The sequence below is a fragment of the Silene latifolia genome, chromosome 4 (assembly GCF_048544455.1).
Source record: "Silene latifolia isolate original U9 population chromosome 4, ASM4854445v1, whole genome shotgun sequence".
NCBI classification, from domain to species: domain Eukaryota; kingdom Viridiplantae; phylum Streptophyta; class Magnoliopsida; order Caryophyllales; family Caryophyllaceae; genus Silene; species Silene latifolia.
This window is the reverse complement of record NC_133529.1, coordinates 8,257,500-8,281,939: the sequence shown is the minus strand read 5'-3', so window position 1 is coordinate 8,281,939 and position 24,440 is coordinate 8,257,500. Positions and strand designations below refer to the sequence as shown.

Genomic DNA, 24,440 nt, shown 5'->3' with positions numbered 1-24,440 from the left:
TCAATCTCTGGCCGTGTCGGATGGTACAGTGTGCACATGGAGAAGGGTTATGTCTCTGTTGACAAACTTACTTCTTGCAAGGACTGGAGAGATCGGTGGGTGTACGTTAAGGTGCCGGATGACTATCCGCTGCCCCGCTGCTTTCAGCACCAAGTTAACTTGCGGTGTGAGACTAAGGCGGAGCATGACAGATGGGTCACCCGGAAAAAGCTCAAGATGGATGCCAGCAAGGTCCTTCTTAAAGAGGATGAGAAGCTGGCGATGAGGCTTTTTGAGGCGGACAAGAGTGGGGTGCCGAAAAGATGGATTCCCCCAACGCAGATCATTCTTCAGGATGAGCCGCTCTGTCATGTCGGCCTCATACCGGCCCTAGCACAGGGTGAGTGGGGTCGGTGTGAGGCCCATCACCGCTCTCAATGTTCCTGTTTTTCGAACTTCGATTTATTTCTTCTACTTAACTCTTGCTTTGTTTCCTTCGCAGACCACTTTGGACCGGATTTGTCTGAGGATATCCTCCGGAGAATGGGGCTGCACAAAGATAAAACCGTTGCTAACTTGCATCCCAAGGCTCTAACCCATGACCGCCGGACGTCGCCGAATGATCTCATGGATCAGCAGCTGAAAAGCTTGAATGCGGTGGAGGCCCAGGCGAAGGTTGTTAGCAACATGCCGCGCCATACGCGAAAAACAAAGCCTTCGGCGGTGATGGCGTCGACATCAGTTCCACCTCCCATCCCCCCTGTTCAGAAGGAGACGGTGGAGATCGTTTATATCTCCAATGGGGAGGACTCCGATGAGGAGGGGTCTCCCCTTGTCCGTAAGAGAAAGGAGACAGCCTCTACCGCTGCCGTTGCTTCTGCTGCTGGCGAGGAAATGCGTCCTCCGGCCAAGAAGGCCAAGCATGGTACTGATCTATCCTGTGGCTCAGATTTAGCCGGTTCATTAGGCGCTGCTGATGACGGGCTCTCTGTCATGTTTATGCATATTGATACTGATGCTTTCGTTAAATTTTTGTAGATCAGCCGCTGTCGGCCGTCGCTCTTATTGAGCAGCAAGTGGAGGAGAATCCCGCGCAGGCTGGTGATCATAACGTCACCCTTGACTCTTCATCCCAGAAGGCTTCCCCCTCCCGACTGCAGGCTGGTGATCAAAACGTCACCACTGACTCTTCATCCCAGAAGGCTTCCCCCTCCCGACTGCAGACTGGTGATCGAAACATCACCACCGACTCTTCATCTCAGAAGGTTTCCTCCTCCCAGCTTGTAGCGGAAAGCGCGAGGTTGATCGAGAGGCTGGCGAGGTGGAACGAGCTGACCGGTGCTCGTATTATAGAGCAGGAGAAGGCCGTGGCTCAATCCGCTTTTGAGCTTAATGCCACTAAGAAGGTGGCCGTGAAGGCGAAGCTGGATCTCCTCGATGAGCGAGAGGCTTAGGGGGATCTTTGAGAAAGCGCTCTTGGCGAGAGAAAACTTAGGGAGGACGCCGAGAAGGAGGTCCTTCTTTGAGAGAGCCAAGGCCGAGGCATTGCGGCCGAAGTTGCAAAGTCTCTTTGCCGCGAAGTGTGACCTTGTTCGGAGGCACGCCGACCTTTATTTCCAGCAGAGGAATGAATTTAGGGACCGGTTTCAGATCCAGGGGAAGGTGATTCGGAGCAAGGAAGCCATCATCAGACAAAAGGAGGATGACATTGAGATGCTCCAAACCGTCATGCTCCCTAACATATGCGCCGAATTCCGGGATCTGGCCGAAGAAGCTGCCAGGGAAGTGATTGGGGAGCTCTTCCCTCTTGATGGTTCCTTCCCGTGGGGCAAATTTAACGAGCTGTTTGACGACAAGCTCGAAGCTAAGGAGAATGCCGTGGAGGAGAAAGCCAAGGAGGCGGTGAGGGTGAAGATAGAGAAAGAGGCGGTCGAGGAGGCAACAGCCCTTGCTGAGAAGGCAAAGACGGCCAAGGAGGATGCCAAGAGAATGAGGGCAAACAGGCCGCCGAGGCCGAGGCCGAGGCCGAAGCCGTTCCGAAATTTCTTTGGGAAAACCGCTGGGTTGCCCATCGAAGAAGATGCTGCTACCGCTGCTGATGGCGAGCAGCAACAGACATAGGGAGATGATATCTGTACCCTTTTGCCTTTCTTGTCTTTGTATTTTGTACAACTTTGGTAGGTTGTCTTTTGGCCGATCCTTATGGGGACGGCCGTCGTTTGCATTTCTTGTAATTTGTTGAACATTTTTAATAAGAGCTCGTTTCTTCTGCCTCCGGCTTGGTCGAGGTCTTTACCTCATTCCTTTTTCTTGTGCTAATAGTTGAGCGTCTCAATCTGTACTTAGCGTTTTCACTTTGCCTCTGGCTTGGCCGAGGTCTTTTCTTGTCTTTGTCTGAGTTATTCTCTTATGTTATTAATTGAGCGTCTCTTTTGTTTCCGCCTTGGCTTGGCCGAGGCAGTCTAGAGTGCGTTCCTCAACTGTGTTTAACGCTTCTAAGGCATTTTGATCGCTTTGCGAGCATCAACTGCGCTGGTTGTGACCGTCGAGGTGTCTTTTTCCTGAGGGCGATTGCCATTCTTGCCGGTGTGACAGTGTGAGCCGGCGTCTGCTCCTTGTTATTGACTGCCGTGGCGTCTACCACTTGGAGTGACTGCGACGGCGCCTACTTCTTGATGGAGACTGCCGTGGCGTCTACCACTTGGAGTGACTGCGACGGCGCCTACTTCTTGATGGAGACTGGCGTGGCGTCTACCACTTGGGTGGATCTGCGACGGCGTCAAACCTCTTGGGGTGACTGCCGTGGCGTCTACTACTTGGGGTGACTGCGACGGCGCCTACTTCTTGATGGAGACTGCCGTGGCGTCTACCACTTGGAGTGACTGCGACGGCGCCTACTTCTTGATGGAGACTGCCGTGGCGTCTACCACTTGGAGTGACTGCGACGGCGTCAAACCTCTTGGGGTGACTGCCGTGGCGTCTACTACTTGGGGTGACTGCGACGGCGCCTACTTCTTGATGGAGACTGCCGTGGCGTCTACCACTTGGAGTGACTGCGACGGCGTCAAACCTCTTGGGGTGACTGCCGTGGCGTCTACTACTTGGGGTGACTGCGACGGCGCCTACTTCTTGATGGAGACTGTCGTGGCGTCTACCACTTGGAGTGACTGAGACGGCGTCAAACCTCTTGGGGTGACTGTCGTGGCGTCTACTACTTGGGGTGACTGCGACGCGCCTACTTCTTGATGGAGACTGCCGCTCTTGTCGGTATGACAGTGTGAGCCGACGTCTGCTTACTGATAAAGACTGCCGCTCTTGTCGGTATGACAGTGTGAGCCGGCGTCTGCTGCTTCCTAGTGACTATGGGGAAAATGAACATTTTGATGGAAGACTTGGACGATTTTTCATTAGATAAAAACATGCGTCGGGGTGCCCACAGCTGTTTTGGACACCTCCGCCGCTACACAGAGTTTTCCCGAGATTACCAGTGTCCTAATGGTTTATCAAAGGCACACCTTCCCAGTCAGCCGCTAGTTACATCCATGAGGTCGCCCTCCTGTTGTAAGGATAGACTTTTCCCTTTCTCTGATTTCTTTGCCACTTTGAGGGATTGCATGTTGCATCCTCTGGCAGCTATCTGGACGTTGACCACCTCGTCTTTCTCGTCTTTGGAGACGAGCTTATGCGCTTCCCCCCGGTCCGAGACATACATCAGTGTTAGGGCCCGGATGGACATCACTGCGTCGGCCTCGCTCAGGGTGACTCGGCCTATGAGAACGTTGTAGGCGGACGAGCCGTCGATGACCACGAACTCAGCTAGGACATTCTTAGCCGCATTCCCTTCGCCGAACGTCACCGGGAGTCTGATTGATCCCAGTGGTACCAGGCCGGCCCCAGAGAAGCTGTATAGTGGGTTGGTGCAGGGGCTCAAGTCCTTGACTTTCGGTAGAGGTCGAGGAAGCACTCCCTGAACATGATGTTCGTGTATGCGCCTGTGTCAATCAGGCACCTCTTGACCAGGTGGTTGGATATGTCCAAATTGACTACAAGTGGGTCGCTGTGAGGAGCGATGACTCCTTCGTAGTCCTTCCTTCCAATAGTCATGTCGGGGATGTTGGAAAAGGGGATCGCTGTGTTGGGCACAAAGTTGATGGCCTGATATAGCTCGTTCAGGTGTCGTTTGTGCCCATGAGCGGACCCTCCGTTCTCGTTGCCCCCGATGACAACATGGATCACTCCTATCCGTTCGAAGACGGATTTCTTATCTGAACTGCCGGCGTCAGTCTTTTGGCCTTTGGCAACGTACTTGCCGAGGCTCCCCTTCCGGATCAGCTCTTCAATGGCATTCTTCAGATGTCGGCAGTCGTTGGTTAAATGGCCGGTGTGGCCGTGGTACTCACAGTACTGGCTCGTGTCACCGTCACTTTTTGGCTTGGGGGGTCTCTCCCACTTCTGGCCCTCGTTTTTGCTCAGGGCGAAGACCTCGGCGGCTGATACGACGAGAGGGGTTTTATCATTATACCGCCTCTGGTGGTACGTTCCCGAACTCCACCCGGCGCCCGTCGAGTCCTGTTTCCTGGCAGATTTGTCAGGCCGTGACCTATTATTGTCACGGCGTTTTTCATCAGACCGTGACCCGTTGTTGTCACGGCGTCTTTCGTCGGACCGTGACCCATTGTTGTCACGGCGTCTTTCATCCGGGTTGTCCTCCCGGTGGCTCTTCTTTTCTGAGTGCCCGGCCTCGCTGGGGCATACCCAGGTCTTGTGATAGTCCTCTACCTTGATGGCTTGGTCGGCCATCTTCCTAGCGGCGTCCAAACCCAGGCCTCCGCACTTGATGAGCTCATTTTTTAAGTCTCCCCTTGGGAGGCCCTTCATCAGCGCGAAGGCCGCCAGTTCGGGACTAATTTCTCGAATCTGCTGGACCTTTCCGTCGAACCTCTTCACATAGCTTCGTAGAGACTCGCCCCCCTCCTGTTTGATAGTTAGGAGGTCCGACGTCTCCACGGCCCTCCTCTTATTGCAAGAGTACTGGGCTAGAAAGGCGTCCCTTAGGTCGGCGTAATAGTATACCGAGCCGTCGGGGAGCCCCTTGTACCAACTTTGAGCCATCCCATGCAGAGTTGTTGGGAAAACTCGGCACCAGACCTCATCGGGCTGCTCCCATACCGACATGTAAGACTCGAAAGCCTCGGCGTGGTCGGCTGGATCACTATCTCCTTTGTATGATATGGGTGGCAACTTGAGCTTAGTTGGCACTGGACTTCTAGGACGTGGCGCCGAGGGGCTGTCGACCACGTGTCGAACGATACGCGGCGATCGGCTCCTCGCATTCCTAGTCCGGCTCCTCCCCTCGTAGCGGGAAGGACTCCTTCTTCGACTCGGACTTCTTCTCCAACTCTGCCGAGTCGGACTCCTCCGCTCCTTTGGGGTAAGCCTCGTTCATGCGGCGGGGACGCTATCCTCCCATGAGTGCGGGAAGGACTTAGGTCTACCACGCCCACTTTGGGCTCCCCGCGACTTGACCGGGTCGGCTTCTCCTAGTGCTCCGTTCAAATTTCTCGGAGTCACATTTCGGGCCCTGGTCTCCTGGACGGTTTCCGCCGCTCTTGTCGGCGTGACGGTGTGAAAGCGTATTACCAATTAGGTCCGGGGAGCATTTTCGGTTTTGCTACGTCAACCACATGTCCCATGATGGTGACCTGGTTGGCGGGTAGCGGCGTGTGCGTATTATTGGCATCCCGAACTCCGGTTGGGTTACTCCGCCGGTGGAGGGCTGCACGACTCCAGAATTGTTGAAGGTATCATCTTGGTAGAGTGCGGTTTCGTCGGTCACGACTGCGTCTTGTTGTTTCGACATCCTCTTAGCTTTTTGGGTGGGTTTTTGTTTTTTTTTTTTTTGTTTGGGAATGAATGTGACTAGCTTCTAGTAGCGCATCCCCACGAGACGGCGCCAATTGTTCCGGTGTAATTCCGGAGAGCGAGATATTTGTTACCACTCGTAGCTCGTAGAATGACGTCTTTGCTTGAATCCTCCTTTCGGTCTCCTGAAACGATGAACAAACTGAGGGCTCGGCTTGGGGCCGAGCGAACTCACTCCGACGCTCAAGTCAGTAAACTTATGGGATAAGTTGTTGTTACTTGACTAAATGTATATTGTAGAGAGATAAGGAAGATAATACCAGATGAATAGTGTTTCTTAGGTTAAAATGTGGATCCTTTCCTCAATGAAGGTTGAGGAGTATTTATAGACTTTCACCCTTTGTCACGTAGTGGCCAAGTGGCTAGCGGTGGAAAGACAGTTTCTACCCTCGGCCGATGGACCTATGGCGGTAGCCGACCGAGGGTTCTTGGATATGAGTACGCGGATATGTGCCCCTACCGGCGGGTTGCCATGCCGAGACCAGTGACAGTAGATGGGTCATTTGATCGGCTAGGTCGTTTGTCTAAGTCGTTGACTTGCTGTGGATATCTTTGACCTTGCTCAATATGTTGACTTGGTCAGCGGTGCAGAATATGCCCCATCAACAACAATATATTAATATAAATCCGCTAATTACCAAACACTTCTACTAAACGGGTGTTTGATAAACAGTAGATTGGTGAATTTTCAGCATATACAAGCCTTTTAGCATGTTTGATTCGTCAATCTACTAATTTACGTGTTTGGTAAATGGCATATTAAAACAATAGATTGAAGCTCAATCCACTGTTTTCCAATATACTGCTCCACCCAGCATATTCACATTAGTAGATTGGGAAAATTGAATCTGTCAACCATTTACACTTAGATACAACAATCTATTAACCTAAATTTGCTTATTACTAAATACTTTTATTAAATCTGCTAATTGAAACATATTAGTCAAGCCTGTCAATCCAATCTGTTATTTATAATCTGCTTGACCAATCTGTTTCTGCTATTATTAATCTGTTGAGTACCAAATAGGGCCTAAATCTGCTAATTGAAATATACTAGTCAAATCTGTTAATCTAATATGTCATTTATAATCTGTTTGACCAGTCTGTTTCTGCTAATATTAATCTGTTGAGTACCAAAGAGAGCCTAAGTATAAGTAATACACTAAAAAGTAAAACTTTATATACGGTGCATGAAATCCACGAGATCTTTACTAGTAATTATTACCAAAAAGAAAATCATTGCAATTAAACGAGGAAAATGAGAGGCGGAATAACGAGAATTGTGTTTTATAGGATATTTATAAGTTCTTTTGATTTAAACGTTTTGGTCTCACATTTAAGGCGAGGCGATTTCACAAGATTAATGCAGACTGGCGTGGAAAAACTTTTCTTTTGAGAAGACTTTGTGCTTGTTATGGCCTAAATTAGACATTGTCTTTTTTAACTTAATTTTAAATCAGTTCAGTTTAATTTATTTCATGCCTGGTTTAGTTTAATTCAAAACAATTAGGTTTTAGTCCAAAATAACCCCTCTTTTGAACTTAAACCATAAGACGACCCCATCCAATAATAACCTGTACGTTTAGTGTTAAGATCCACTCGCCCATGACTCAACCGAAAATTGGCAAATTTATTAAAATTTGAATTTAAGCTAATAAACCTATCATTAAGTGGTAAAATTGTAAAGTTCGTCTCTTCAAAGTTTTTGTCTACACCATTAAACTTGTCAGACTTTCAAGTTGCTTTGATATTGAAGGTCGGTTTGAGAACGAGCAATATAATTTCAGCTTCTTAGTTCAAATGTGTCATGGTAAAAAGGTATACTCAAAGAATAAGGATACAACTAGACCCAACAAACGTGTCAGCTCGAGTTGAGTCATTTTAGATTTACAACTATTCATGATAGAGATCAGGTCATCTATGGGTATATTATTATCAAGTTATTTAACCGTAACGTAACATCCAACAATAAACCTTCGTATGGAATGAGATCAAGCCATATCAAATTTGAATTTTCGATTTAAACACGAGTCGGGTCATTCAGGTCGGATCAATTTTACAAAATCCAAATAGAACTTAGAAAACTGAACATAAAAGGCAACAGATCCCTATCCCCAATCAATCATTAAATCTCCCTAAAAAAATTAAAAAAAGAAGATAAAAGGAGGATTTTATACCCAAAAACTGCAATGATGAAGTAACAAACTACAGTACAGTAACGTTCATACAACACAAGTACTGTAACACACTGCAGCTCTTCTACTGTACTATATAACTGCCTTGTCATCCTCACCTTTCTCCTCACAAACAAAATACTTCTTCTTTTTTCCTCAAATTCCTCCTTTTTTTTTCTTCTTATAATTCTTACAATTCTCTCTTTTTTGAGACGGTCTCCCTTAAAACGGTCTTATCGTATTTTTTTTGTTTTATAAATATACAAAAATGTTGTCTAGAGCAAATAGTGTTTCATGGATGGGTGAAGAAAATAATGATAATAACAATAATAATATTAATAATAATATGAATAATATTGTTGTTGATAATGTTAATGATGTTGCATTATCTTCATTTAAATCAATGCTAGAAGTTGAGCATGAATGGTATAATAATAATAATAATAATAATTCAGCAAATAATTCTATAAATTTTTCAAATAATACTACTCCTGAATTAACAACTGAAAATCTGTTATTAAATCCAGGAATTATTGATTCATCTTCATCTTGTTCACCATCTCCATCTGTTTTTAATCATTCAAATTTAGACCCATCTCAGATTTCTTACTTATTTCCATCAAAAGGTAATATTTTTAGCAACCCTTTATCGCAAAGTTTCAATCTTGGTTGCGTTGGAAACGGCGGGTTTTTCCAAGATGTTCAAAATAATCATCAAATTTCTTGCAATACTGGTGGGTTGAGTGGTTTTACCGATTTTGGAACTCGAACCGATATGGGTAGTCCAAATTTGGGTACCCATTTGATTGAATTGGGTGAAAATGATGGATTCGGGTCGAAATTTCGAGGTTTTGAAGAAGGGTTAGCAGCAAGTTCTTCATTATTTGTGAATCGAACTTCGAAAATATTAAAACCTCTTGATAATTCTACTCCTGTAGGTGCACAACCAACTCTTTTTCAAAAAAGAGCTGCACTTAGGAAAAATTTCGGAACTAATTCCGGAAATAATTTTAATGAATTCAATCTATGTGAGCGAGAAGATGGTGTGAAATTGAATTGTGGTGGAGAAAATGATAAGAAAAGGAAGATGGGTAGTTTGGGAATTTTAGATAATGTTAGTTTTACTGGTTCAGATTTTAATTATGATTCTGATGATTTTACTGAGAATAATAATGACAATTCTACCCCTAAGGGAAGTGATAAAAATGGTGGTGGTAGTAATTCTAATGCTAATAGTGCAATGACTGGTGGTAATGGCGGCGGCGGTGGTGGTGGTAGTGGTGGTGATTTCAAGGGGAAGAAGAAAGGTCTGCCTGCTAAGAATTTGATGGCCGAAAGACGGCGAAGGAAGAAGCTTAATGATAGACTGTACATGCTGCGTTCAGTTGTGCCTAAAATCAGCAAGGTGAATGCATTATTTTCTTCTGCTTTTTTTTTTTTACTCCGTCTCAGTCATTTGTTTACCTTTTATATTCGATGTCAGTGATATTTTAATTAAAGTTAAACAAATGATTGAGACGGAGTGAGTAATTGATTACTTGAGTTCAATATGTGCCTAAGATCAGCAGGGTGAATGCATGATTTTCTTCAGCTCTTTTTTTTTTTACTCCGTCTCAGTCATTTGTTTACCTTTTATATTCTGTCAGTGATATTTTAATTAAACGTAAACAAATGATTGACACGAAATGAGTAATTGATTACTTGAGTTCAGCATGTGCCTAAGATCAGCAGGGTGAATGCATGATTTTCTTCTGCTCTTTTTTTTTACTCCCTTCGTCTCAGTCATTTGTTTACCTTTTATATTCTTTGATAGTAATATTTTAATTAAAGGTAAACAAATGATTGAGACGGAGGGAGTAATTGATTACTTGTGAGTTTGATCATTAGTTTATTGAGTTCAGTATGTGCCTAAGATCAGCAAGGTCAATGCATTATTTTCTTCTGCTCTTTTTTTACTCTGTCTCAGTCATTTGTTTAATTAAAGGTAAACAAATGATTGAGACGGAGGGAGTAATTGATTACTCGTTGAGTTCAGTATATATATGCTTGATTTTGTTAGAATTTTGCTTTGTTCTGTACTGATGTTATCTCGTGAGTTTAAGACAGTAGAATTTGCTCAGGTAGAAAGACAACATTGATAGAATATAGCAAACCGGTTCCGTGGATTAGAAAGTCTCTTGTAAAACGGTTTTTTTTTTAATACGATAAACTATATCGTATTTAAAATTTTTTTAGGAGTATTTAGGTTAGGTAACAAGCGATTATGCATAATAGTAAAACCGCCTTAAACAAGTAAGGCCTACATCATATCGCCAGAGTGGGAGCTTTTGGGGGCATTCGGGTAATGTTGTTGCAGTAACAGACCATACCTGGTTTAAATTTGCATACATAAATAAAAATCATTATGTGATCTTGAAATATTTACTCAATATTCTCTGCAAATCACATCAGTAGATTACAACGTTCTTCTTTGTATTAATTATTTTAAGTGTTATGTTAGCATTAAATCAACTCACATGAATCTGGTTGCCAGTTAATAAATGTTAGCTACATACAATACAAGTGGACCACTTTCCTCAAATTCAACTTACATTTAGCTTCTAAGGGTAACTGTGCTGTTTGTGTCTAATGTTAAACTTGAGTTCTCTATTTGTTGATGTACAACTTTCATCATTTTGAATTAATTTCATGTCTTTTGATTCAAATGTTGCTTGTCTATTTTCGGAACTGATAATGTTTTCGCCTATGTTACTCCGACCTAGAAAGAGGTTGCGTGTCCAAGCGTTAGACATGACTATTTGATGAAAAATAAAAAATAAAAACCGTTTGTTTTGGCTCAAGTGTTTAGTTTCACTCACGTGTCATGTCCCAGGTTCGAATCCCCTCCGAGTATCAGCTGTTAGAAACAGCTAATATGAAAGAGGTATAGTGGACAATAGGTCACATGTTCGAATCCCCTCAGCCTCGATATTGTACTGTCCTTGTGGCTTATTTGACACTAAGAAAAAGTGTGAGATAATATGAAGAGTCGGCGTAGCATAGCTTTAGGCCTAAAACAATGTGCTAATATGAAGAGTGTCGAAGTAACATAATTCATTATTCGAACATTCTTTTGTTTATTCGTCATCGTTTCTTTGTTAAGGCAAATCGGGCTCCTTTTATTTTAAATTTGTGAAACGAGAATTAGAAGGCATTAATTTACTCGATTACAAACAGTTAAAAAATCGACATTTAGAATCCTATACAAGTGGTGTTTTTCAAATTTAAAAAAAAAATGGTAGAAAGAATAATAAATGTGGGACTGAATTATGGGAAAGGCATTGTATCTTTCTCGAGAGTGATAAAAATTCAGTTATGGTTTAATTTTTGCTGTCAGAGAAGTTACAGCAAATTGTTTGTATGGAACAAATAGTTGGGTAATAAACTTGTGTGTACTTGTACTTCTTTCTGTTTCACAGAATGCTTCTAAAGCTACTGTCATTATGAGCTGTAAATTCCCTAGGGTAAAAAATAAGGCAAGAAAAAAATGGAGTAAATCCTGATTGCTTATGCAGTAAAATCCTGAAATGCTAATTTTCGATCTTTCTTATAAATAAACAGATGGACAGGGCTTCGATTCTGGGGGATGCAATTGAATATCTGAAAGAACTGCTGCAAAAGATTAATGATCTCCATAACGAGCTAGAGTCGTCTCCTCCTGCTGCGACATTGACACAGTCAACGAACTTCCATCCGTTAACTCCTACACTCCCTAACTTGCCTTCTCGGATCAAGGAAGAGCTCTGCCCTAGTTCGTTGCCTAGCCCAAATGGTCAACCTGCCAGGGTGCGTTCATTCTCCGTGTCCCTGAACTTCTGGTTTTTTTTTTTTTTTTGCTCAGTAATTAAAAAAAATTAATAACCTGAATTTGCATCGTAATGTAGATTGAAGTTAGGTTGAGGGAAGGAAGAGCAGTAAACATTCATATGTTCTGCGGCCGCAGACCAGGACTTTTGCTGTCAACAATGAGGGCACTAGATGGGCTTGGCTTAGATATCCAGCAAGCTGTTATCAGCTGCTTTAACGGGTTTGCCATGGATATCTTTCGCGCTGAGGTTAGTTTCATTTCTCACCGACTCATTAATTACAGTAATAAATAATTTTCATTTCTCACCGACTCATTTCTTCATCTTCCTTTTCAGCAATGCAAAGATGGACAGGATGTGCACCCTGAGCAAATTAAAGCCCTGCTTCTGGATTTAGCGACATTCCATGGTTCCAACATTGTCGGAAATTGCAACATGTAAACCATTTGGAAGTGTTACTGTTTCACCTCTGAAAGAGAATTTAGTTTATCATTTCGGATTTTATGTTTTTTTTTTTTTTTTGGGAAAACAATTTTACCGGCCTATCTTAAGAGATGGGAAATTGTAGTAGTAACTGTAATCTGTTTCAACCTTTTAATTTTACTGTCTTGGCCAACCATTGCATTGCTTACGGGTAGCCTTCTCGAATTATGTTTTACTGGTTTAACATTCATGTCGAGCTCAGATGCAGTGACTGATGAAAGTGCTCACACATTGTCGTAAATGAGCTGAAAGGGTGTGTCCCGACTTTCAAGTTCAAGCTCATTAGGACCCGATCAGTGGTTAGGTCATCTTCGGCACTTCCATAGTCTCTGATTGCATGATATATACGAGACTGAAGCCGAGTACAAACTACTCAGCAGGACCATAAAAGGGCAAATTTTCAAGACCAGCAGCACTGACATGCTACAAAAACATTTGTAGCGCGATTGTCATCCTTGACGAAATGAAGACGAGGAAGTTGGAACTGTGATTCAGAAGACTGGAATTACTCGACCGAGACTTCCGTTCACTATGGATGTGAAATTTACAATGTTATTCTTCGTAGTACCCGAGTTTTTTCACCAACTTTTTCATCCCTTTTTTCAGACTATTAGCTATGATTTGTGTTTCAGATTATCCCAAAACATTAGCCTATTGCGGAGTACTTTACCCCTGACTTTATGGTTAAGGGATGAGATATGCAACCACCAAATCAAACCCATTTGGTTAATATTGTTATCTAAATTAAACTTGAATATAACTATATCGGTCACTTAAATCGTTAGGGTACTTAAGTATCACCGGCTCGTGCTCATTACTAATCAAGGTTAAATAATTGGAACAATAATCCATTTATCCCACAATAGATTACTCAAGGTAAGGCAGTTCATAAAATGGCCCGGCCGGATACATTCCGGTGTGGTGTAGGAACGGTCTTCGGTCCGGTCCGAACCAACCTTGGAAAATCTTCATATTACTCTTCTTATCCGAACCGCTCCAGTCTAGGTAACGGAAAAGACCGGACCTTAAGAGTTCCGATATGTCCAGTCTTAGCTCCAACCTAACCGGTCCAAACTCCGGTTTTGGGCTAGAAGATTGTCCGGTTCCAAGTTGCATGGGTCTAGTCCGGTTCCAGACCGATGAACACCCCTAACTCAAGGATAGATAGATAACTTGGTGACAATTAGAACCAATTGTGGTGGTGGATATTAGTGTGACGAGATATTTCTCCATATTTGATTATTAAATTTATAGTTTTATATAGAGTTTATTTACTCTTTTCATCTTAATTATTTGTTTAATGTTGAACAAGTCATCACAACAAATATACAAAGTTAAAGATAATTAATTGACCGAAACAGAGATTTAAGACGACTGTACAACGTTTGAAGTTTCCATCTGATTGGTATATACTTGTATTCTGTTGGTCTCTCTTCAGACGGGTCATTTTGGTCTGAAATAATAAGACGGAATTTTGTAACCATTTTACAGTCAAATGTGACCTGTATTGAAAAACAAGTTAGCATAAACCGTAACATTGGCTGTACCATTGTGGTTACATTAAACCATAAAATGGTCAAAAAGTGGCAGTCTGAAATAAGAATTTGCGACTTGTATTTTAACACTGACCCAACTATTAAGGAAAACAACACAGCACAAAAGATAAAGGGGGTAGATTATCAGAAGTTAACCCAAAAGATAATCCAAGGATGCAAATAAACCAATTTTCTCATACAAGTTCGGATAAATAGGGTCATTCTACACCAGGAATGCGCTGTAATTCTGTTAAACTTCACTTACCTAGAGCCTGAATCCTACTTTGCAAACCTCTAACACTGCCGTTGATCATACTAGCTGTTAGTTACGACTTACAAGTAGTTGAGTACGACTACCATCATTCTGTCACTGTATCCAAATACCAACTTCTTCGGGAAAAAGACACTCCCTATCTCAACTTCAATGTTTGACAAGCAAGGTTTGAGCCACAAGCTTCCATCAGACGTTCCCAAGTTTCATGTGGCTGCATGCATATACGACAAAGGAAACGCAATGGAAAGGCTCGACTCACTCTGGTGTAAAGCATGAGAAAGGCAGATAATAGAATGTCAAGAGTGAAAGACCGTTAGAAATGTAGGACATTACTTACAAAAGGTCGTCAGGGGACGAGGGGTTATATACAAGACCGCTACCAGATTAAGAGACTAATTAAATAATAACGCCTCTTCACAATTAAGATATACATATACTATGTATATATGGCTCAACACCAAAAATAGACTCCAGATATATGTCCAAAACTGGGAGTTATACTACTAATATAGGCAGACCGCCTCAGTGCAAAGCGTTGATCAGTAGTTTCAAGGTCATCACAACGAGCATGAGTCATGAGATCACATAACCTGCAATTAGCAACTTTCATAATTCAGAAAACAATTCAATTTTCAGATGGGACTTTTTTAGGCATGACTAAATGTCGAACGCCTTGAATCATCACGAGACAAGGTTCACCGTACAAAGAGAGCTTTGCATATAAGTTGAACTAGGTACGGTTCTAAAGGATGAATCATGCCAACCAGCTCCAAATCATTTTGGGATTAAGGCGCTGATGTTGTATTAGAGTTAAACTAGGTAGTTATTCTTTAAGGTGGTGGTATATGAGTATATGATAAGCTTTAGAGTTAAATGGGTTCGTCTCAAATTATATTAGTGTGCAGCCATCACTCACGAGACTCATTGCATGGATATATATGCTCACCTATCAGGACGAGCCATGCATGCATTAATGGCTTTCAGCATTAGAAGCTGATGAAGGTAGTGATTGCTTCGCTTCCTTCGGGTCTAAGCCGCTAGTAGCCAGAGGGTTCTCTTCATTCCTCGTATTCAAAGCCCTTGGGGTCATCTTCTGTACTTCCTCCTTTGTGTAGATGAAAATTTTACGAGCCATGCAACAGAATTCTCTGTTTCAAGATTAAAATGAAATAAGATCAGTCTGGAACTTTGTGAGATAATGTCAACTAGGAGTCTACTGGAGTATTTGCAATTTTGGACATGCAACATGAAGTTTAGATATATCTAGAAATATAAATATAAACATATTAGCAACATTTTTAAAAAGGTAGCACGTACTGCCACGGGTCATCCCCAACCAGCATCATATCACCCTCATCGTCTGTATAGACCACTAGCCAATTCTTCTCTGGTGCCTTGAGTTCACCATTAAAATCAAACAAGCGATCCAATTCCTCAATAAATTGATCATAGTCGCTAAACTTTGAAAGATCCACAGATCTACCGAGGGCAATCCCCTGTTTGTGCACCTAAAAACAAGGATACCAAAACAATTATACTCCGTATGAAACAACAAGAGCATAACACACAAAGAAACAGCAGTAGTCATCCTAAAAAGTACTTCATAGTTCATACCTTTGTACAACTCCTAGTAGATCCACCCTGAAATTTTGCTTGACCATCTCGTGGACTTGCTATTTTCTTTTCCTGCTCGATGCTAGAACTCAAGTTATCAGTCTGTTTAGAACCCCTACACTGTTCCAAAGTTTGATCAGCTTCATTATTATGTTCAGTTTGCAACATTGGAGGCCGTAGGCTTGTAGGCTCATCATCATTTCTGGAAAGAGCAGCCGAGGCTTGTGTAGGACTGCTATTTAGTTGAATTCCAAACAACTTATAGTTCCCATCGTTGGGCTTCATAGGTTCCTGGACCATCGGCATGTGTCGCATTGGAATATCTGTGGGCTGAGATTGATTTTCAAAGCGAGCCGGGCCAGGAGGAGGCATCCGCCAGCTACCATTATGGTAGTCAACTCTATGGCCGTGAAGAACCGGGACTTCACCAAAGCTTCCATACCTCCCATTACTTTGGACCTGATAAGGAAGATTGCTACTCTGAGAAGGAATCTTCATGCTAGATTCAGACAAATTCAGCGAGAGACCAGTCGACATTAATGACCATGGGTTTCCAGTAATGTTGTATCTGCCATCGTGGTCTAATAGATGCCTTTTCATCGGTGAAGAGATTGTAGATTGGTAAGGCAAATGGGACCCACAAAGCTGATCGTTATGAGCCCCAAAGCCTGACAGTAAATCTGTATATGTCGGTCCAGGTCTCATGGATGAGGCCCAATTTTCGGGTACATATTTCCGTGAAGCAGAGACATTATCAGCTTTTTCCTCATCAATAGTATTAGGCCAAACAACTGGCTTCTGAACAACTTCCGCTTCATTGTTGTCTACAAAACTGGGTTTCAAAGTCGAGTATTCTTGACCTTGCAAGACCCTAGACAACCCACTTACAGGTGGAGGGTCTGCAGTCACCTTAGACGAACCTAAAGTCAAATAATAATAATCAGTCCACATACGAAAGAAATATTAACAAGCAGGAAAAAAATCAACAAGAAACCAGAATTCTTTCTGTTATCCACAACCTGTCACAAAAGTAGCTGGAAATCGTCATTACCTTCTCTTGTAAGAACAGACGAGTCTGGAGATTGAGTCACTACATTGGGACGAGGCCTTTTGACTCTAGGCAGTGGTAGGGGGTTGATCGTGGGAGGAGTAACAGCAGGTTCAACCTGCCAAGGTGAGACCCTATCTGGACGAGGTATAGAGGAAGTTTCATCCCAACGGACCTACAACAGAAATGAAAATATAAAACAGCATACAGAAATAAGATATTACGAGGAATATTTGGAACAGTAGGGCATCATGTCTGTAATTTTGAGTTATAGCATCAAAAGAAAATACATACTTTTAGGCATCTCCATTTTGATTCCCGCCATCTTTTTGCATCAGCGTCTTCAAGGCCGACAATAGTGCCTGTAAACCTAACGAAAAAAACACAGGAAAGAGGGATCTTCAGATAAATATTTTGCTATCTTATGCAAACATCCACAGAGCACAACAATTTCAAAGACCATAAGAAAGCCTAAATAACTAAGCAAAAGCGCAAGTTATCCAGTCGATGATAGCAACTGCAGAGAGGTGTACCTTTGCTCTGGGGCCTCTTCCCCTTCAAATCTCATTTTAAATCTCATACCAATGGAGTACTGATTCTTCACACACTCGGTGTATTGGTCATATGGAACAATGAACTGAGCAGGACTTGTCCTGCAGGTAATCCCAAAGTAACCATGAGCAGAGGGACACTCGAGTATGAATAACTACTGCAACCAATTTCTTACCAAGCAGAAAAATTCAAGCATTTTTTTAGTACAAGTATATTAAACAAAACTAAGTGACCTATGTGTACTATATGCGTACCTAGGCTTGTAGTAGACAGTAAACATAGTTCCAGTTGAGATTGCATGCCATGCTGTTGCCAAAACTCCAAGGTGCATGCTATGACTTGATATAACTGAAGAGGGAACAACAATCTGTTGCCTCATGGCACGTCTTACACCAACTCGCAGTTCACCATTTTCCCCTCTACATGTTCAAATCAAAACTTGCTAAGCTCGCATAATCTGTATCAGGCTACGAATATAGGCAAGGAAAAAGACAAACCTGAGAAAAATAAAAGCATCCCCAGCAACAAGTCTTTTCGAGCTAACAAACACACTCCAGCCACTTTGAAGTAGATGCCTCCTTGGTTGGCCTGCCATGGAGGAATTAAAGTTGGTATTGGCTACAAGTAAGCTCCAAAAAAGATGGCCCGTGCAAGGACAATGATTAACAAGCATACAATTGCAAGACCATCCGAAATTCACTTATTTACATGATGACATTTATTGAGTAGATAAATGCAAGCTACTTTATAGGGTGGGCCACTTTAAAGTACTTGATACTAAAAGAAGAGAGATATAGCCAACTGAAACTGAATTTCCACGAGAACCACATGCTCTTGAAACACAATCATCAACACCACCAGCAATCAAAGAGGCTAGAGATATTTGACCGCTGAGTGCAGTATATCAGTATAGCTTGTGTATGACAGAATTTGTTCAAACTTTTCAAGGAGCTGATACAACAGAAGTATCACAGCACCTCATAACGTACATACATACAGACAACCATCGTAGGTTTAAAAATGGAAGAGTAATTTTATAGTTTTAGTGTTGAATCAAGAAAACTTCATGCATACAAAAGAAAATTTCAACAGAGCTTTTAACGGAGTGAGCAAGGAGTTTCACACCAATGAATAAGGTCATCACGACAAATTATATTCTGCAAATGCCAAACCCCCGAAAAAACATCCGTCAGACTGATAGTTGAACACAGAAATACTCACCTCTAAAAATATGCCTAAAACGCCATTCATTTCCATGCAAGTCCTTAGCTACCAATTCTTGTGTAGGTGGTTGCCGAGACATGTCCTGCAAAACGCAAAAAAATGCATATTACAAAGCCAGACCTAACAAAAATCCCACCAAACCCATCAACATCCCCACATACCACATGAAAAGAACCGAATTTCCAATTTCCTACTCACCAACGGAGGGAGACATTCATCAGCATGTCGTCTTAAAACCGAGAATCCCCCGTGAGTGCTTGTATCGGAGGCAGTTAACGTCTTACAAAAAGAGTGCACGTGAAACCGTGGCTGAGGTAGTGCTGGTGCTTCCTTTTCCACTGAGCTCTCCTCTTTCTACCAAACAAATACAAGACCACAGTTTTTAAGTTAAGTCCACATGGGTGACATCGGCAATGATTCTCCCTAAGAAAAATCCATAAACCCCCATAATAATAATAATAATAACAATAATTACACCTACATACTTACTTGTGGTAGCAACATCACTTGAGCATACACCTCATCCGTATCCGGTTCAGCCTATCATTTTCCGACAAATATCGATTAATTACCCAAAACCCATAAACCTCAACTTAATTTTCATCAATACAAATCTACCAATAACCCAAAATCTAAAGTTAGATTATAAAGTAAACCTTTAATTGTACATCGATCACACGACATAGGATCTTCCATGGTATATCGTATACCGGCATTTGCTGTTCTGCTCCTTGATTAGTCGAAGCTTCTACCTAATCAAATCCAAAACCCCCCAAAAAGCAACACAAAAACATCTTAATTACACAAATTAATAAATCAATCAATTAATTAGCAATATTGACCAAGTACACACCCGTTGACCAAGAAAAATCCACACATAAACAAGATCCAATGTACACAAAAATATTCTAATCCATTTATCTCCGTCATTTGTTTACCTTTTATATTATTTCCGAGGAATATTTTAATCAAATCTAAACAAATGATTGGTACGGAGGGTGTATAATACAATACTAGTAGCGAGGAGTACTTTAATAAAAGGTAAACAAATAATCGAGACGGAAAGTGTACCTGTTCAATGTGACCTTGAGGGAAATAATAAACGAGATCATCAAGACGAGGTACTGTGACTAATGGCCCCGCACAAGCATGCCATAGCTCCCTATACAACGCTGTCTCCGGATTCACTGCTTCATTTATTTAATATTAAATAAATAAATCATATTATCGATATAAAAATATATACGGAGTACTTTTTCCGTCTCAATCATTTGTTTATCTTTGATTAAAATACCGCTCACAAATGACAGACACGGAATTAGTAGCAATAATAAATATAAATATAAATATGAGTAAGTAAGGTTTACCGGTGGCCGGCGCGGCGGAGTCATCGACGTTAGGTTTAACAGAAACTTCCGACGAACTCATTTTATCAACAAATTGTGGTTTATAACAACAGATCTCTCATTTATGAAGTTGAATTTACGAAAAACCCTAAGAAAACACAGATTTTTGAGAGTAATTACCGATTTAATCAAAATAAAATGAATTAATTACATATTACAGTCAATTAATTGATATGAATTGATAAATTAAGTGGAGAAATCTGGAATTAGTTAGGTAAGAAAAGTGTGAATAATTTGTTAATTTGTTAAATAAAAAAGGGGGAGAAATTGTGGGAGTTGGTTGAGGGGGAGAGTATGGAGTATGAGAAAAGGGGGACGAGTGCTGTATGGGTGAAGGAGTGAAGAAGGAAAGAAGGTAGATGGGAGAGAGAGAGAGAGAGAAAGGAAAGAAAAGAAAAAGGGGGACAGAAAACATAGGTACGTGAGGTTGTGAATTAAGAGATGGCAAAGAACTCAGGACTCAGGAGTTGCAATTATTGTGAATGGTACTGGTTTATTTGGGTCGGGTTTATCTTCGCTTTATTTGGGTTCTATTTTTTCTGACTTAATTTTAACTAGTTTAGACCCCGTGCATTATATGCACGGTACTTAAAATTTAATATTTTTTTATAAAATTACTTATATAATATTGGTACCTTATGGTTGTTTATATTGTATTTTGCTTTGATAAATAAAAGGTATAACTGAACATTAGTTAATAGAATTGAGTAATGAGTTAAAATGTATTTTAATGAAAATAATTTTATAGATAAAGCTAATTAGTCTCAATTTTATTTTATTTTTCAATTTTTTTGGTCACGAAAGTAAAAGCAACAATTTCTAGTTTTGGTTTTATATGGAATATGGGTTAACTCATCATCTAATAATAGCATCAGTAAAAGATTTAGGAATTTATAATTTTATATCAATTTCATTTTATTTAATTAAAATATTATAGCTTAGAATTTAGTAAAAATAATATAATTTGATGAAAAGATTTATTTTAATGAAAAATATAATAGATGAATTAAATTGTAATTGTTAGTTTCCTTATTTAGTGAATGGACATAATTATTATTAGTTTCCTTTTTTTGAGAATATGCATTTTGGCGGGAAAATGATAGGAATCACCTATTCATTTAGTAAATAGGGGATGTTCAACTCTATTTGTTTTGATTTGAATCATTTTTTTACAAATTAACTCTTATTTCGACTTCATTTAATTCAGCTCAGCTCCATTTAGTTCAGTTCAGCTTAGCGCCTCAGCGCCATTCAGTTCAGCTTGTATCAGCCGGAAAAAACAAGGTCTTATTTGGATTGTTTTCGTTTGAATAACTCGTGTTATTACTCTAGAAAATAGAGTAATAAAAGAATATTGATTTTGTAATACGTATTTTTACTTAATGTGGTATGTTTTTGGTAATTTTATGTCTCTTGTTCCCTCTCTTTCATTTTCCTTCCACTCTTCTCTCCCATCTCCTCTTATCTCTTTCCCTCTGTTCGCGTACTGTAAAAGCAAAAACAATATATATTAAAACTAAATAATGTATGTGTGTTGTATTTAGGAAAGCAAAATTAAACAACTACAACGTATTCACAAAAAAATTAAATAAACTTATAGTACTTCATTGAGAAAAAACGCAAACAAATTTCGGATGGTACTATATAGTACATTTTGAAGCAAAGAAGAAAAAATAAATAAATGTTGAAGGCATTCACTATCGACCCAATCCACCTTCCACCCTACGTTTATGTTGTGGAATCATTTTTCCATTTCATTCTCACTTGTTGAACAAAATGACCCCAAGACCCACATTGTACATAAGGAGCTTCACAATTATTTCTGTTTTTTTTAATGGTATAGTCTTACATTTTACAATAGCTTATTTTTGTGAAAATTTTACACATAAGCCAGATATCGAGTATTTTACAAATTTAAGTAGCTATTCAATGTTAGTTAAGGAATGCGATATAGACATATAGTCACATAATCTTACAATTTATAAAAAGAACAAAAATAATTCACGACAATCTTATGATTAAAAGGAACACAATTACAAAAAGTTAAACCTTACAAACTGTTGACAATTGTTGAACTTCTAATTTTATGTTAACAACCCAGTACTTTATAACAATGGCACATTTAAATAGATCTATCATCATTATAAATATCCAGTCCTGGAAATTAAATTGTAAAATAAATAGACATGTTTAGCAACTATTAACCGGCGTTTTGTGTACCTCTTATTAAATCTGTGTTACTATAGAATAGTCTTATAACAGATATATTGAGGATTTTATGAAAGTTTTTTTTTTTTTTTTGGCAACTAGTTGAAATATACTTTTTGGGTTTTAACTAAATTAAACTTTAACTAAAATAAAAAGAAAAAAAAAAGCTAAAAGAAATTGCAACTAGCCTCTCTAAAAACAAAAATAGACGCTTTATAGTTAAAACGGATTCGGTACTTACACTATTTTAAATAAAATATTAATTTAATTTGTCTTATTTATATCAGTGAGAGTGAGTGAATTTAACTATAAAATAAATATCTCCGTCTGAAACAAAAATCGGTGACGGAATTATCGAGTCCAATCGTAGAAAATCTGAAATGAGATGAACATGTCTAGGTGATTCCAAGGGGGGATTCATAGTGACGTTCAAATAGTGTACAAGTCAAGAGAGAAAGAGAGCGCAATACATAAAAGGCGGCCCATAAAATAACGGAGGAAGAAACGGCGTTTAAAAGTTAAAGGGGGAGTTGTCGGGCAGGGATTGGGCAAACAGTGTAACGGTGTGTGTTCATAAAACTGTTGCGTTTTACGATGAACTCACCTTTGTCTTCCTATTAACGGGCAGAGTTGGGTGGGTGTGAACTATCATGTGTTGGCTTATTCTCAACTCTCGCTTTTCTTTATTTTTTTAATTAATTAATTTATTACTACAACTTTTTAGTCACTAATCTCACTTATTCTCACCTACTTGTATCCGATTCCACTTGTATCCAATCCGACCGTCACATTAAGGATCTGATCTTGGATCGTACTCGGACTGACCTAATTAATGTGACATGGTTAAAATGTGTATTTTGTATACCGTCCATTACCCACCCCTAAATAACTAAATAATAACGGACCCAAAAATGAAGTAAACCTAAAATAATCTGATCCGATTTGATCTAACATGAATTCAGTTAAACCTAATTTTGTTTTAATGTCCTATAAATATAATACAAAGCGTTATCAATGAACAGTTTTCAAAAAAACAGAATATTTCCGTTCAGCGTTCTACTTAAATAGTGTTGTTACCTGCCCCAATTACTTAACCAGGTGCGAACTGCATGTAAATCTGCGAAGTTGCAAACAACGTCGATCAGATTAATCATTTTTTTTTTTTTTACCAAAGTAACATGCTCAGCGCAATAAAACATAATCTCAATTTATAAATAATTCCTACAAAACTACTCTACAAGACATTTACATCTGAATCGTGATATTTTCACTTAAATCTTAACCACTATATTTCACCATAATGGACCATAATTTACTACCATTATAAACCTCATTATTCAAAATCTTTGATCGTACTATTGGGCTTGTTGACTTAGCATGAAGTGGTGCAATTTTTACTTCACATTCTTAATCAATAATCCCAATCTCCCACCTACTTAACTACCCACGGTCAGTAAGGTTTTATTATGATTTGTTTAAATTTATCTTATACGGAGTATTAGTTGGGCATTGTTTAATGTTTACCATGTCTCCATTTTGGAGGCTCAAAACTTTAATTTAATTCAGCTCAGTTTATTTCAACTTTATTCATCTCAGCTCACTTCAATTCAGCTTAGCTCTATATCCAGCTTACTTCAGTTCAGTGCAACTCAGTTGAGCTTCATTCAACTCAAAAGAACGTGGCCTAAATATGTGTGTTTACTTTTGCAACAGTGAGTAATCTACTTACCCGAAAATGCCAACCAATTGAAAAAGTTATTTCGTTCCTATCAATAAAAATCGAACTCTCAATCTCATAATTACGAAATTAAGTGAATAAAATAATCACCACTCAAAACCCTATTTAATTCACTTAATTATCTTTAAGCTACTTTAAATTTGCCCCTCATCTCCCTGTTGCTCATTTTATTTGTCTTGATTTGTCAATTCTAGTTTATTGAAAGTTGTGTGGTGTTTAGGTTATTTTGGTAAAATAAGAGAGGAGTGGTTAATGCGCTTTGCCTTTAAGCTTAGATTAGTAAATATCATTTTTTTTCTAGCTTTTCTCGTGAATGTCTCGTGGCTTTGTCCACCACTTTTTCACCTTCCCTTGTCTTGCTTTTACTACGCCCCTAGCTTCGCCCCCTCCTATCTCAAAGCCCTACTAGGTGGAGAACACGTTACGCTCAAATGTAAT

The 24,440-nt window shown here is 40.3% G+C and overlaps 3 protein-coding genes across 4 annotated transcripts in view; 1 reads left to right on the top strand and 2 right to left on the bottom strand.

The window, feature by feature from the left end:
• The first annotated feature begins 8,021 nt into the window (after positions 1–8,021).
• On the top strand, positions 8,022–12,539 carry LOC141652805 (transcription factor ICE1-like). Its single transcript, XM_074460410.1, has 4 exons — positions 8,022–9,480; positions 11,676–11,900; positions 11,999–12,169; positions 12,257–12,539. The coding sequence occupies exons 1-4, from the start codon at positions 8,344–8,346 to the stop codon at positions 12,359–12,361; spliced, it is 1,638 nt and encodes a 545-aa protein (XP_074316511.1). The 5' UTR covers positions 8,022–8,343; the 3' UTR covers positions 12,362–12,539.
• Positions 12,420–24,440, bottom strand: part of LOC141652803 (ADP-ribosylation factor GTPase-activating protein AGD1-like) — a 34,132-nt gene continuing 22,111 nt past the window's right edge. Inside the window, exon 21 of the transcript XR_012547244.1 lies at positions 12,420–12,462. The gene's annotated coding sequence lies outside the window, so the exon portion shown is untranslated. The remainder of the gene's footprint in view (positions 12,463–24,440) is intronic.
• On the bottom strand, positions 14,479–20,540 carry LOC141652802 (auxin response factor 2A). Of its 2 annotated transcripts, none has more exons than XM_074460403.1 (15): positions 20,018–20,540; positions 19,722–19,837; positions 19,307–19,402; positions 19,140–19,190; positions 18,849–19,004; positions 18,648–18,732; positions 17,924–18,014; positions 17,681–17,845; positions 17,408–17,527; positions 17,169–17,244; positions 16,878–17,049; positions 15,827–16,746; positions 15,530–15,720; positions 15,159–15,360; positions 14,479–14,802 (listed from the first exon to the last, which is right to left on the bottom strand). In XM_074460403.1, the coding sequence occupies exons 1-14, from the start codon at positions 20,076–20,078 to the stop codon at positions 15,183–15,185; spliced, it is 2,478 nt and encodes an 825-aa protein (XP_074316504.1). In that variant the 5' UTR covers positions 20,079–20,540; the 3' UTR covers positions 14,479–14,802; positions 15,159–15,182. The 2 variants fall into 2 exon arrangements, with proteins under 2 accessions (XP_074316504.1, XP_074316503.1); XM_074460402.1 differs by having other exon boundaries at positions 19,722–19,840; positions 20,018–20,525.

Bases quoted from the DNA above. Each gene is read 5' to 3' on its own strand.
- LOC141652805 (XM_074460410.1), top strand. From the start codon at position 8,344: ATGTTGTCTAGAGCAAATAGTGTTTCATGGATGGGTGAAGAAAATAAT. The intron at 11,901-11,998 runs GTGCGTTCATTC...ATCGTAATGTAG, and splicing joins CAAATGGTCAACCTGCCAGG to ATTGAAGTTAGGTTGAGGGA. The intron at 12,170-12,256 runs GTTAGTTTCATT...CTTCCTTTTCAG, and splicing joins TGGATATCTTTCGCGCTGAG to CAATGCAAAGATGGACAGGA.
- LOC141652802 (XM_074460402.1), bottom strand. From the start codon at position 20,078: ATGAGTTCGTCGGAAGTTTCTGTTAAACCTAACGTCGATGACTCCGCC. The intron at 18,733-18,848 runs GTGAGTAGGAAA...TGCGTTTTGCAG, and splicing joins ATGAATGTCTCCCTCCGTTG to GACATGTCTCGGCAACCACC. The intron at 18,015-18,647 runs GTGAGTATTTCT...CCTCCATGGCAG, and splicing joins TTTTAGGCATATTTTTAGAG to GCCAACCAAGGAGGCATCTA.